Source organism: Chanodichthys erythropterus, chromosome 19 (assembly GCF_024489055.1).
Source record: "Chanodichthys erythropterus isolate Z2021 chromosome 19, ASM2448905v1, whole genome shotgun sequence".
In the NCBI taxonomy this organism is placed as follows: domain Eukaryota; kingdom Metazoa; phylum Chordata; class Actinopteri; order Cypriniformes; family Xenocyprididae; genus Chanodichthys; species Chanodichthys erythropterus.
The window spans coordinates 12,004,525-12,019,896 of NC_090239.1; the positions used below are offsets into that span (position 1 = coordinate 12,004,525).

The 15,372-nt window shown below is 36.4% G+C and overlaps 2 protein-coding genes across 2 annotated transcripts in view; one reads left to right on the top strand and one right to left on the bottom strand.

Annotated features, from left to right (window-relative positions):
* Window positions 1-1,395: 1,395 nt before the first annotated feature.
* On the bottom strand, window positions 1,396-4,957 carry trub1 (TruB pseudouridine (psi) synthase family member 1). Its single transcript, XM_067369631.1, has 8 exons — window positions 4,810-4,957; window positions 4,562-4,660; window positions 3,176-3,231; window positions 2,993-3,074; window positions 2,823-2,895; window positions 2,579-2,718; window positions 2,327-2,383; window positions 1,396-2,219 (listed from the first exon to the last, which is right to left on the bottom strand). Exons 1-8 carry the CDS (start codon window positions 4,943-4,945, stop codon window positions 1,987-1,989), a joined length of 876 nt encoding a protein of 291 aa, XP_067225732.1. The 5' UTR covers window positions 4,946-4,957; the 3' UTR covers window positions 1,396-1,986.
* A 2,870-nt stretch (window positions 4,958-7,827) lies between these two features.
* ablim1b (actin binding LIM protein 1b) overlaps window positions 7,828-15,372 on the top strand; it is a 104,370-nt gene continuing 96,825 nt past the window's right edge. Inside the window, exon 1 of the transcript XR_010892713.1 lies at window positions 7,828-7,995. The gene's annotated coding sequence lies outside the window, so the exon portion shown is untranslated. The remainder of the gene's footprint in view (window positions 7,996-15,372) is intronic.

The following is a 15,372-nucleotide window of genomic DNA, read 5'->3' on the forward strand; positions in this document are numbered from 1 at the left end:
ATGCAACACCAATGACCTGTAGGATAAGCAAACTGTCATGTGAAAAAAAACAGGTGATTTACGATTGGTTGCTCTGAACCTCAGGCATGCTATAAATCCTTCAAGAAGCCAAAGCTCCATAGTGCCCCCAGATGGTAAACTTTTAACTACATGGTATAGCTGCACTGTTAGCTGTAAATGACTGCTACTCCTTTCTAAAGTCAGCGATATAATGTGGTGTTACATCCTTATGTTCTTCATCTGTTCAGTGCTCATATTGAAAAATTATATTATGAGCAGAAGAAGGTAATGAAATATTATTTGTTTATTCATGGCAATGCAGAGATCTGTTTTGACTCTCCATTCTAAACTAAATAAAAGTAGCCTTAACGGAGGAGGAGGTGGGGTTTGTATTTCACACAGTGATTTCTCATGATTTCTCTCTTTGTTCTTAATGCCATTAAGTATGGGTGGACAGAGAGTCTGGGAACAGAGGAGATGAATGTGATCTTAATCCCTGACTAAGAGGGATTAGTATCCAAGTACACTGATTGTGAACATAAAAAGTCTTAAAAAAACAGATTCAATCGGCAAGAGACTATCCCCTGGTTTCACAGAAAAGGCTTAAGCCTAGACCCAGACTAAAACGCATTATTGAGCTGTTTTAACTTAAAGCAACTTGCACTTACATATCTTAAAATATGTCAGTGCCATTGTTTTGTCTCAAGATGCACACCAGTAATCTTTTTTTTTTTTTTCCTAAGGCACATTTGTAAAAGCTACTTAAACATCCTAATTGACCTAAGGCCTAATCCTGGCTTGAACTAAGGCCTATCTGTGAAACCAGGCCTACGATTATATTGCTTTAAATAAATTTCAGTGTGTAATCTTACTGTATATTTTTCTTATCCTGTGAAATTTGAAATCAACTTTAATTACATATATTTTTTAAATAATTTAAGATTATTGTTTTTGTACACCTAAACCAAATTATTATTTTCCCTTAAATGGATAGTAACATAAAAATACATTAAAAAATTGAGGCGATATTTTTAAGCACAACTGTTTTCAACTGAAATTTCACTTGTAATCAGCATATTAGAATTATTTCTGAAGGATCATGTGACACTGAAGAGTGAAATTCAGCTTTGCCATCACAGGAATTAATTACATTTTAAAATATATTAAACAGAAAACAGTTCTTTTAAATTGTAATATTTCACAATATTACTGTTTTTACTGTATTTTTGCTCAAATAAATGCAGGCATAGACAAGACTTCTTTCAAAACCAAAACTCTTACCAACCCAACTTTTGAATAGCAATTTATTGCTATTTTCCAACACATTAATACTCCAATAATTCCAAGTCAAAGTTTTTTTTTCTTGAAAATATTACTTCCATTTTCCATTTTAAATGTTGTACCTAACATGTAAAAGAATGGAACATTTACTGGACCCAGAACAAACACATTAAATGAGATATTTATTTATTAGCAAACCAAAATAACTGTATTTTTAAGTATATTATTCTTTTTTCATTAGTGAAAAAAATGCACCAACCTGCTATCAACTTTAATAGCTTGTCAGTGTGTGATAAAAACAATATAAAAGAAAAAAAAAAAGCCAAGTATTTACATCGCTTTTGGGCTTACATAGTTAAATAATGACAGTGCCAACTGGTGTTTGTCAAAACAATAACAGTGCAGTTTTAACTTAATCTAAAAATCTAAATTATGCTCATTTATTTCTCTTGGCACAAAACAGTTAAGTGGTTTTTATATTGAAACAATACAACAAAACAAAAAGTAAATTTAGTAAATTTCATCAAATTCAACACATTGACACCACCTGTGTTATCCATAATTACAAGTACCATATATGGCAATGCAAATGGATGCACAGGGATGGTAATAGAGACCAGATCAAATCAGCGTGGACCAGGCAATTTCCTACAATTCTCTCACTGAGAATGTAACTTGTGTATCAGATGGGTTGTTACATCACCTTTAGTCACTGTTGTGATCTCCATCATCACCCTTAGATTGAGATGAGCCAGATTTATGCATTGATTTTGAATTCTTGGCATACTTTTGTTGCCCTGATGGCTCTGGGCAGGGCTGCAGAGCCTGTGATATGTCTGTCAATGTCCAACATTCTTCTTTCAATGCGTGTTCTTCCAATGTGAACTGACCCTGCTTCGTCCGGATCAGTTCCTTGACATGAGCACAGGACGACAGACCTGCAGGGTGTACGGGGTAAAACTCAGACTATAAATGTCAAGTTGATAACATTTATAAACATTTAAGGGGAAATATAACAGAAAAATAAATATTTTTAGAGCGCTACCTTTGGCTAGATCATCAACCAGACTTCTGACATAAAACCCGCCTCCACACTCAACATCTGCAAATTTAAATTGAAAATAATAAATATACACATTACACACACATATATTATGTAAACACAAACCTTTATTTTGGATGTGATTAATGATGATTAATTGTTTGACAGCACTACCAACTTTAATACTGTAGTTATGAAAATGTATTTACAAGAACATACATGTACTACCATCTATCATATTTCCAAATGACTAACCTATGGTAAAAAGTGGAGGGCTGAAGTCTTGTAAAGAGAGACTGTACACTGTAACTGGACGTGCAGGTTTAGCCTCAACCTCTTGACCTTGCTTGAGAAGAACAGACATGCGCTTGCCATCCTTCTTCAGTGCTGAATATCTTAAAATGCAAATATCAGAATGTCTATGATATCAAGAAACATAATTCTCTCAGATGTCAATGAAGAGTGTATTATATATATCAAGCAGAATGAATTGACTTACAGAGGTGGAACCTGCATAATTTCACCAGTAAACTGCTTAAGCTTCTCCTCAAAAGCCTCTTTTGTGATGTGATCTGGAAGAAAAAAAAACAAGTGCTTAGCTTTATACACCGACTTCTGAGAGATATTATTCACTCTTCACAAGCACAGCCATGAAATTATGATTCTTACCGTAACTTTTCTCTTCAACAACATTTCCAGTGACGTCAAGACTGTCAGTTGCTTTGCCTAACTCTCCGACAGCTCTGTATTTCTATGAAAGAGACCATAGAATTGAATGTCACAGTAATAAAAAGATGGGAATGACAAGTGTAGAAAGACACGTAAACAAAATGTGACCCAGAAAATGCTTACCTTTGATCCTGCAAGCATTGTGGTGAGCATCTTCGTTCCTTCACCAATTCCAACCACTGAAAAACATTTTTTACAAGTTTATGTTCTTTGTGTATTGATATTGATTTAATAAGCTACGGACTTGAAACTGTGAAAGAACACAGAAACACACTCACACATTATGCATCTAAATGTAATTTTATTTGTTTCAGTTTTTGACTGTGTCATGACGTAAAGATGTCGAATAATATATATTCAAATTGTGTCATGATGTTCAAGTGGAACATCAAGAAGATATTAAATGTTAAGACATCAGTTGAAGCGTGATTCTTTTAATCTGAAGAAAACCTTCAAGAGCGGTTATAACATTATTTTTAAGTTATATAATATTTTTATGTATTTTATTTTACATCATATTCTTTTGTATATTATATTTTGTTTAAGGCAAAGACACTTTCAAACTAGTGGAAAGAAAAAATCCAAAATACACTTTTTCATTTACAAGACATATCTTTAAAAGTGTTTTGTTTTTCTTCTTCAGACATCAACATTTTACACCAAAAGTTTCCAATTTTAATGCCTAACTATATTCTTTGGGTTTGTACTAGGGGTGTAATGATACCCTAATATCACGATTCGATAGATATCATGATACAATATTATTGCGATACTCCAAGACTTGGTAAATGGTTAACAAAAACATTTACTGTTTATTAAAATGCTGAATTTGGTATTACATTGGGGGTGGAATGAATAGGTTTGGACTTGATGCTGGTAACCCAATGCACAGGACAATTGAGACAACCGAACAAAAACCATTCATGATTCTGAAGCTGAAAATACAGAATTATTTTAGCTGAATATGTTTGTATTCTGTCACTAACTAGATATATTTAAAATAATGTAGGCCACTTTTTACTGGTAACATAAGTAAAAACATAAATATCCCCCCATTGCATTATTATACATTATACTCAACGTTATATATAGTAGTTTAATGTAGTACTGACACTAAAACTCTAAACTTAATTTTTTTCTCACACAGTAATTTTCATTTTGGGTGAACTATACACAATACAGATTGTCACTTTCCATGATACATATTGTGGCACAATATATTGATACACCCCTATGTTTACAGACCATTTTACTGCTTTAAATAACATTTTATTTCTAAAAACATGGTAAAAATTTGTGTGAAAAGATATCTTGAAAATCCCCTCTGTAAAAGCTTTAATATGTCAACAATGAAGCAAGAACCTGGCTTTATCCCATTTTCAAATTTCTTTTCTGGAATCTTTTGCAAATTAATGTGCATTTAATTAGATGATGCATAATTTACACATTTAAACATTACATTTCAGAAAAAGCGCAACACAAAACAAGAAGCAGCTTTATTATATTTACCAAGTACACCAGAAGCATTGCTGTCCAGGGTGCCGCCATGACCAATTTTTAAAGGTTGCTTCTTCCTTTTCCGAGGGTTGGGATTTGCGACACCTGCCTCTGTGTAAGGATAAACTCATTATACAATAAAAAGTATTCTAATAATTGTCTTATGACTATCTACTCCCCCAGTGCAGAGGAATGACATGAACTGCAATGGATGAATCACGAGATGCCCTAAAAGAACAATAAAATTAAAACGCACCTACCTTTTAAAAGCGCCTTCTTCAGTGAGTTTAACACGTCAGCTGAGGTGGGACCCTGTTTCTTATAAATGGCAAATATACCATGCAGAGACTGCAGTTTGGATAATGAACCGTTCTGTACAGTTGAGACACCAGCCATGCTTGTTCTTGATTTCGCGGCGCAAAGTGATGACGTCACTTATATGTACGTATTTGTAGTTCTTTCAAGAGTGCCCGGCATCAGCACGTTTGTGTCTATGTCAACTCTGAGCTGGTTCTGGTAAGCACCTTGAAAGAGACCTAAGAGTTCCCTCAGTTTAAATTGTAATAGCTGATATTACAGGAGCACATTTCAATTACTGTATCCCAGGCAAAAATCCAGCTGCAACACTAAATCGAGCATATTCCTGCAAAGCAGTGTTTTAAAGGGATAGTACACCCAAAAAATGAAAATTCTGTCATCATTTACTCACCCTCAATTTGTTCCAAACCTGTATGGATTTTGAGATGTTTTGAAGAATATGGTTAACCAAGCAGTTGATGGACCCCATTGACTTCCATAGTATGGGGGAAAAAAATACTAGGGTGAGTAAATGATGACAGAATTTTAATTTTTGGGTGAACTATCCCCTCAACTTGCAGTCGCGAGGAGTATGCCTCCAACATACACATTTATTTTTGATCTCACTCAGTCCATTGCCCACTGATTCCTGCCCCGGGACAAAGCTTGCAAATGCCAGGATATGTTTCCCATAGCAGCCACATCTTACAAATCTTAAAGGAACACTCCACTTTTTTTGAAAATAGGCTCATTTTCCAACTCCCCTAGAGTTAAACAGTTGAGTTTTACCGTTTTCAAATCCATTCAGCCGATCTCCGGTTCTGGCGGTACCACTTTTAGCATAGCTTAGCATAGTTCATTGAATCTGATTAGACCGTTAGCATCGCGCTTAAAAATGACCAAAGAGTTTTGATATTTTTCCTATTTAAAACTTGACTCTTCTGTAGTTAAATCGTGTACTAAGACCGACAGAAAATGAAAAAATGCGATTTTCTAGGCTGATATGGCTAGGAACTATACTCTCATTCCAGCGTAATAATCAAGGAACTTTGCTGCCGTATCATGGCTGCAGCAGTGCAATGATATTGCGCAGCGTCTCTCACAAACGTCTCCATGGTTGCAGGGCACGTTCCCTGTGCAAGCAGGGGCTCACGGGCGCTGCGTAATATCATTGCACTGCTGCAGCCATGGAACGGCAGCAAAGTTCCTTGATTATTACGCCTGAATGAGAGTATAGTTCCTAGCCATATCAGCCTAGAAAATCACAACTTTTTTATTTTCCGTCGGTCTTTCCACGATTTAACTACAGAAGAGTCAAGTTTTAAATAGGATTATTTTCAAAAAAAGTGGAGTGTTCCTTTAACTATAATTGAAATGCAAAAACTGGTTCTAGATCTGTTGCGGCTGACAACTTTTATATATATGCTGTGTGCACAGGGAAAACTGGGCCTTCTCTCCATAAAATATGTTATTTGCTGCTTCTTTAGGCCTATATACATATTTCCGTCCTTCGTATTTTACTAACTGGTATGAAAAAAATCCACCAACATAGCAGTGTATGTATTGTCAATTATTAAAGGGACCGTTCACCCAAAAATGAAAATTCTGTCATTTAATACTTACCCTCATGCCGTTCCACATCCGTAAGACCTTTGTTAATCTTCGGAACACAAATTAAGATATTTTAGTTGAAATCCGATGTCTCCGTGAGGCCTCCATAGGGAGCTGTGACTCTCTCAAGATCCATTAATGTACTAAAAACATATTTAAAACAGTTAATGTGAGTACAGTCAATATTAATATTATAAAGCGACGAGAATATTTTTGGTGCGGCAAAAAAACTAAATAACGACTTATTTAGTGATGGCCGATTTCAAAACACTGCTTGAGGAAGCTTCGGAGTGTTATGAATCAGCGTATCGAATCATGATTCGGATCGCGTGGCAAACTCAGGGCAAACTGCTGAAATCATGTGACTTTGGTGCTCTGAACAGCAGATTCGACACACTGATTCACAATGCTCCGATGCTTCCTGAAGCAGTGTTTTGAAATCGGCCATCACTAAATAAGTCGTTATTTAGTTTTTTTTGGCGCACCAAAAATATTTTTGTTGCTTTATAATATTAATATTGAACTACTGTACTCACATGAACTGATTTAGATGTGTTTTTAGTACCTTTAAGGATCTTGAGAGAGGAAATGTCATTGCTCCCGCCTCACGGAGCCATCGGATTTCAACTAAAATATCTTAATTTGTGTTCCGAAGATGAACGAAGGTCGTGTGAGGGTGAGTAATAAATGATAGAATTTTCATTTTTGGGTGAACTAACCCTTATTATAACCCTAATTTATAGGTGTGGATTGGAAGATACAGCCTATTTGAAGCTCACAGTAAAATATTAATTTACCACATGATGGCGATATTTACCCACTAACATATAAGCCTAGCACTGAAGCAATATTTAGACATAGGATAAACAAACACAATGTGTCAGATATTTATGTTTTCAATATTACAGAATTTAGAAAAATGTCTTATAGGCTAATACATTTTATACAGTTAGGTTAGTTTTTTTAATAACATTGTTGTCGTTGTTTTTTTTTTTAAATATTATGTTTGCTTTTTTAATGAGAAGTACTGTAATGTTACATTTTAACCAAGTGTGAACTTTTATAGCCTACACTGGGCAGATCACAGTGACATTTATCGAAAAAGAAAGAAGAGTCGGAAAAATATAAAATATATAGCCTATCTATAATATAATAAAAACTTCCATCTAAAAAAGCACCATCACAGTTTGTTAAAGTCAGCAAAACAATAGTTATTCACAGGAGTAGCTAGTCAAAATAGAACTGCTTCAGCTCTAACTGAAGCCACATACCGTGCAGCAGTCAGTCCATCATGCATGCAGGACACGCCCATTGTGTAAGCCTCTGGTTCCCGTTATTCTCTCTCTCGCGCATTGTAGTGATCACTGATGCCGAGCGCCAGAGCTGCTCCGCTGCTCATGGACACAGAGCTCGCACACTTTCCGTTTATCTGAAGTCGGGGGACTATATTTTGATTTGAAAGGCATATTGCCGACAATCATCATTTCAAGAAGAAAATCCACATCTTCTCATTGCCTACTGCATCATGTCAACAAGAGGTAAACCGTATTAATGTAGTTTTAAAGTGCCATTTTCTAATTTGCGAGGACAAATATTGTATTTACTCAAGAAAGGTCAATATAAAACAGTTTGACACGTGTTTGTTTCTGCTGAAAATTAAGCAACTTATTGAGACACAGTGAGACTTTCATGTTTCTACACCTGTCTATACATAGCCTACATCAAATCTGACACTACACCTGAGTTGAACTAGTAACATGCATAGAACTTATTCTAAATAAATACAAACATTTTTAAGCTGTATTATAAATAATCAGACCATTAGTTAATATATTAGCTACATTTGTCATCAAACTTTGATTCACATATTTTCATATTGATGTATGTGCACTAATTATGTTAATTAATTATCTGTTTAGCAAATATAATGTTTGGTAATGAGGTATCTTGTCCTAAACTAAACCTGATTAGTCCTGCTTAAGAAAAAGTTATTTTTTGTGTGTAAAAAGCAGTTTTGGCAAATGGTGTCCCTTTCTCTGGTTAATTTCCCTTTTGGCATTTCGTAATATCTCACATAATTTCATAATACAAAGTCTTGTTCCAATATATATATATATATATATAAAAAAAATGATGTGGTATTTATTGTGTATTTTTACAGACTTAGGGTTAAAGAAAGCAATTACTTTCTTTCCTGAGTTCAAGAAAGGACACAGAGAAGAAACAAAGCAAGAAGCCCATTAGACGAGTGTATTATTTGCATTTTTCCTCTCACTGTTGGGTGCTCTTCCTTTCAGATTATCGTCACGCGAGTGTTTATGCCCACTGAATGTTTCTTTTTATTATTCTTGCTTTGACAGTTCAAATGGTTTCTGGACTTCAATTATACTCACCGCAACCTCTGCAGATGATTTGTGGTGCTGAGTCTATTTAAAGAATCAGGCTACTGCTACCATGAGCCACAGTCAGAAGCCTCTACCATGCTATAATTATACAGCATGTGTTTAAAAACTTGCATGTCCAAGAAATTATTCTTAAAAAGTGTTGCAACATTATTCATTTAGCTTTTGTGACTTGAGTATGACTACAGCATGAGTCTGAGACTTGCTTTGTGATCTCTGCTAGAGAAGCAGTGGATAAATGCCAGTATCACTGGCCAGTGATAATCCATATACTGTAGTTTTTTTAAGTTATATAGTTGTTCTCAAGAATGGTGCTTCTTCAAATGGCATCTTGAGTTTGCTTTCAAACCGTTATATTTTGGTAAATTCCCATTCATACCACTGTCTTGCAAGTGCTAGTCCATGTTTTTTCTTACCTACAACCCCTAGTAGCCAGGGGTAATAGAGTTCACTTTAACCTTTGCACTTGAGATTGGCAAGCCTTTATCCAAGTGTCCAGTAATTTCATTTTAATCAGTGAGGTCACTCGAGTGCAGTTATAATAACACTAAACATCTGTAAAACTATGAAATTGGTTTGACAGAGAAAGAATTCATAAGTAGGGGACCCAGGTGTCCAGTAATTTAATTTTAATCAGTGAGGTTACTGGAGTGCAGTTATAACAACAAACACCTTTAAAACTCTGGAATTAGTTTGGCAGAGAAAGAATGCATAAGTAGTAGAAACTGGGGCTAGTTGTCACACAAGGAGATTGTCAGAATGGCTATATTTAAGCTTTGTGTTAAATACAATTACACAAATTTGTATTTGTGCATTCCAAAATTGTTTACTGTTTAGATTTAGTTGAGAAGCTTATTTAATGACAAGTTATAGTGTGGCTCATATCGCAAAAACATGCCCTGCTATTGAGGCATGTTGTCACAAATGGTTAATGTGTGTTAAAAGAACTGCAAGAGGGTATATTCAATTACCTTTTTTTTTGTAACTTTAAGGTATATAACTATGCAGAAATTGAAAAATTAATCCTGAGAAATAGGGAGTAAAAAGTGTGATAGCTCCGGTCTCCCCTATTCAAAAGAACAAACAAGTAAATACTTCACTGGTACATCTTGAACGCAATTCTCAATATCCTCCCATTTGTTCACTCATATATCTGTGGTAGATTCCCTCTCTTTCTCTGTTTCTCCATTTCTCGGACCTAAGATCATTGTCGGCCCCTAGGGAAGCCCAGTTAAAGCTGTCAGCTGAAATCAGTGTGAGAATCTGAAAAGTAAACCGTCTCTAACAACATTCAGTGAGCAGGAACCTCTCAAGACTTGCTTTTCTTTGGGCTTTAATCAGAGCAGTGATACCACTGTTTTCTTTCCCAACAGCGCTAACATCAATTTTCCAGGAAAGATGCATTTGTGACAGCCTTATTACTTTCACCTTCAGAAAATGGCAGTTTTTGAGAAATAAAAACAACCTCATCATAATAATTTTCAGTGTTTCTTAAAGGGATAAGTCATGTTTTAATTTACTCTCTATTACTTTAAAGTAATACAAACCCGATTCCAAAAAAGTTGGGACACTGTACAAATTGTGAATAAAAAAGGAATGCAATAATTTACAAATCTCATAAACTTATGTTTTATTGATAATAGAATATAGATATCATATCAAATGTTGAAAGTGAGACATTTTGAAATGTCATGCCAAATATTGGCTCATTTTGGATTTCATGAGAGCTACACATTCCAAAAAAGTTGGGACAGGTAGCAATAAGAGGCTGGAAAAGTTAAATGTACATACAAGGAACAGCTGGAGGACCAATTTGCATATTATTATGTCAATTGGCATCATGATTGGGTATAAAAAGTGCCTCTCAGAGTGGCAGTGTCTCTCAGAAGTGAAGATGGGCAGAGGATCACCAATTCCCCCAATGCTGCGGCGAAAAATAGTGGAGCAATATCAGAAAGGAAATTGCAAAAAGTTTGAAGTTATCAACATCTACAGTGCATAATATCATCCAAAGATTCAGAGAATCTGGAACAATCTCTGTGCGTAAGGGTCAAGGCCGGAAAACCATACTGGATGCCCGTGATCTTTGGCCCTTAGACGGCACTGCATCACATACAGGAATGCTACTGTAATGGAAATCACAACATGGGCTCAGGAAGACTTCCACAAAACATTGTCGGTGAACACTCCACCGTGCCATTCGCTGTTACCGTCTAAAACTCTATAGGTCAAAAAAGAAGCCATATCTAAACATGATCCAGAAGCGCAGGCGTTTTCTCTGGGCCAAGGCTCATTTAAAATGGACTGTGGCAAAGTGGAAAACTGTTCTGTGGTCAGACAAATCAAAATTTGAAGTTCTTTTTGGTAAAACTGGGATGTCATGTCATCTGGACTAAAGAGGACAAGGACAACCCAAGTTGTTATCAGCGCTCAGTTCAGAAGCCTGCATCTCTGATGGTATGGGGTTGCATGAGTGCGTGTGGCATGGGCAGCTTACACATCTGGAAAGGCACCATCAATGCTGAAAGGTATATCCAAGTTCTAGAACAACATATGCTCCCATCCAGACCTCGTCTCTTTCAGGGAAAACCTTGCATTTTCCAACATGACAATGCCAGGCCACATACTGCATCAATTACAACATCATGGCTGCGTAGAAGAAGGATCCAGGTACTGAAATGGCCAGCCTGCAGTCCAGATCTTTCAACCATAGAAATCTTTTGGCACATCATAATAAGGAAGATGCGACAAAGAAGACCTAAGTCAGTTGAGCAACTACAAGCCTGTATTAGACAAGAATGGGACAACATTCCTATTCCTAAACTTGAGCAACTTGTCTCCTCAGTCCCCAGATGTTTGCAGACTGTTATAAAAAGAAGAGGGGATGCCACACAGTGGTAAACATGGCCTTGTCCCAACTTTTTTGAGATGTGTTGATGCCATGAAATTTAAAATCAACTTATTTTTCCCTTAAAATGATACATTTTCTCAGTTTAAACATTTGATATGTCATCTATGTTGTGTTCTGAATAAAATATTGGAATTGAAATTTGAAAATTCCACATCATTGCATTCTGTTTTTATTCACAATTTGTACAGTGTCCCAACTTTTTTGGAATTGGGTTTGTAAAATGCAAAAAAAAAAAAAAAAATCATTATAAATTATGAAACTAAATTATTAAGTTATTTCAAGACTGATTAGACTGAGGATTTTAAATGCGGTGTGCTCTACTTATCACTGTCCAAATTCAGGTCAACCAAGCCCCTGTAAGATATGTCTCTTATCATTGCTTTAAGTGGCTGTCAGACTCTGAAACTTGTCTCTTGATGGGGTGAGCAGGATGGAGGCCAGAGTGCCTGGAGTTTTGCTGCAATATAACCTACTCTGTTTGGCTTTGCCTCAAAGACACAGAAACACAATCATTTAACATCAGCAGAATGACACATCATAATTGCTACTGTCCAGCTCACTGCTACGCTTTCTTTGTGTCCTGCTCATTCACTCGAGTTGAGTCAGAATTGCATTTACTGGATAAATAGTATGAATCATTCTTGCACATAGCTTTAACACAGTCAATTAAGCTAAATAATTGGATCCTGCAAACAACTATCCCAGAATATACTGTTTTGCAATATATGGTAATGGAACTTCTATGAAGCTGTTATGCAACAGTTGTAAAAACAAGTGGTTCAAGTCGGGAATGAAACTGAAGTTGTCATAGTCATTTAATCCCTATTGTGACGTATATCATAGTGAAATGGCAACTCGAACAAGATAAAATATAGGGCAGGACTTGATTTTATCCATTGGGAACTGATTGGATTGTTGAATCGTTGTGGTTTGGTATTGCTGTGATGTCATGTGAGTGACAGGTTGTCCCGCCCTCACAAAGAAAAACACATCATCAGAGATGTCGTTGCAAGAGGGAGGGAAAGTTATTTTGATTAAAGGCACAATATGTAAGATTTTTGGATTAAAATATCCAAAAACCATTAGAACAATGTTATATGTTTTGTTGACTTGTGTACTTACATTATCCCAAATGTTTCCAAGAATGTTTAAATCTAGAGAAATAAGCAATTTTAACCAGGACATGGAGGCAACTGTTTGGATACATTCATCGACAGAAAACTAATCATTGTTATATAGCTCAACACAGTAAGTCTTATTGTTTAAATATCGTTTTCTTGATTTACCGGACTAATATCGATCTAGCTTACTGCAGTGTTCAAGTGTCTCATAGTAGCCGCCTAACGAACGCACAGAGTAGCACTATAACAACTTTCAACACACAAATGTATCTAATATGATAAAGCGCTGCTTTACCCCACATACACATGACCAGAAGAAGCGGAAGCGGTTGTCTTCAGCATAATAAAAGCTCTCGAGCCATGTGCCGCGCTTGTCTCTCATTAGCAAATGCTCCAGTGGCCTTGTGCTTTCAGCCCCACCCTGCTTCATACTACAGTAATGTTAATAAACCTTTAATACGTTAGTTCATCCATGAACATAATTTCTGCCAAAATCCCATCAGATACTTTTCCACCGGCTATAGACATGAAGACAACACCTTCCATGATTCCACGAAATCAAGGCGTCATCAAGCTACGCCTTTGTTTTGAATAAGCGACCTCTAGCGGCAAAATTCCATATTATGCCTTGTAAAGATTACGAAGGCACATGAATTTCAAAAAATGATGTGCACGGATAAATCATTTATAATAGACTTATTTACAATGCTGTTTCCATCTTGAATGAATCAGTATTTTGGAATGAACCGCTTGGGTGAGTGATTCAATAATCTTAATCACATGCTACACCGTTTGATGTTTAGGATTGACAGCTGTAACATTGCGTCTCTTAAATTGTCATGTTAATGCAATATTGCATTTGGTATTCGGGTCTCTACTTTATGATCAAGTAACTGACGGCAGCCCTCTTGTTGTTGTGCTAGCTTTAAATATTGAACCTATAACCACAGCAACAGTGACTAAATATAAATATTAAAAGTAAATATAATGACGGCGCATATCTCCATCTTTTGTAAGTTACCAAAACCACGCATAAAACCACACAAAACACATGAGATATATGCGTAATAAACTGTTAATGTAAATTTATTCTGCTGCTGTGTAAACTTGGCAATAAAGCCAGGCACTTGTGTGAATGAGCAAATTGGCTGTGTGAATGATTCAATGACTCATTCATAAAAGAATAGTTTCTAAATAAATCAGCGGATTTGAACGAATCAGTTGGCAAAATGATTCAGTGATTTATTCAATGACTCATTCATTTAATGAATCAAGATAGCTCTTGATTCAGAACAGTCACTTGTCACCACCTACTGGTGTAACGATGTAACATGCTGAAAGAATCTTACTAATGCCACAGACTCGCGGTCTGTAAAATGTGCAACAATAAAAAATTAAAATTAAAAAAAAACCAGACCAAATAAAAAAGTTCAAAATTAGTTATTCAAGAAGCCTTAATCTTATTTTTGTTCTTATTTTTAGCCTTTGAATGGCAAGATGCTAACCTTTAGCCATTGGCTTTGTTTCTTTGTGTGGACTTGGTGGTAGGGCTGCACGATATATCGCATGAGATTGACACGCGCATTTCGTCAGTAAAGCCGGTTCCCTGATTACCGCTAAATCGCCATCACCTGCTTTCAAATGGAGCGGCATTTAATAGACAGAGCCGTAGTTCACTGAAAAGCGTGAACAATCTCATGCGATTTATTGTGCAGCCCTACTTGGTGGTTCTCTGCACAGCAGACCTGCCACAGTTAGAATGACCATGGGAAGTGGAGCATGCTTGCTGATTGCTGGGGTTTCAGCCTCATGAAAGCCACAGGGCTTTAATTGTTGTTCTAGGCTTAATTAAGCTTGATCCCACCAGGAAGCTGCCCCTCTGCCTCTTTCTGTTCCCAAGCCGCCCTCAGCCGGCCGTGCCCGGACCCACAACATTCCTATAACTAGGATGTCACCTCTCTTTGGATGAGCTGGTCAAGTGGAGAGGGGGAAGGGGTGATGGAAGAACCAGTGGCAGGACTTGAACTTGCAGTCCTGGGTTATGTCACCATCTCAAACTCTTTGAACCCAATGTATGACTCTTTGTTTTGGCACTCTGCATTTCTTCCTCTTTCTTTTTTATGTCCATTCCATTTGTGAGGGTTGGTGAGGTTCATATTGTTTAGAAGTTCCATGGAGATCCTGTATGAAGTCACATCAGTGGATCAGCTGCCCCTGAAACAATGGCAGGAGCTGGGTAGGAGCCAGAGGAATGAAAGTTAGAAACATTTCCATGTGCTCAGTTCAGTGGGTTTTGTTTTAGACATGTTATACACCACCCTGTGCTTATAAGATAACCTCAGTTTGAATGAGTCTAGGCCTCATTTAGCAGTGGAGACTGACATCTCAATGCAGTCTAGCCAAAAACACCAGAAGTTTTATAAATAATTCTTTGAAGAAAGACAGCACAAAATATTTATTTGACATTTTAAAGGTCATAAT

Coding starts and splice junctions, on each gene's coding strand:
- trub1 (XM_067369631.1), bottom strand. CDS start 4,945: ATGGCTGGTGTCTCAACTGTACAGAACGGTTCATTATCCAAACTGCAG. Junction 3,232..4,561: donor CAATGCTTCTGGTGTACTTG/GTAAATATAATA, acceptor AATGTTTTTCAG/TGGTTGGAATTGGTGAAGGA. Junction 2,384..2,578: donor CCCTCCACTTTTTACCATAG/GTTAGTCATTTG, acceptor TTAAATTTGCAG/ATGTTGAGTGTGGAGGCGGG.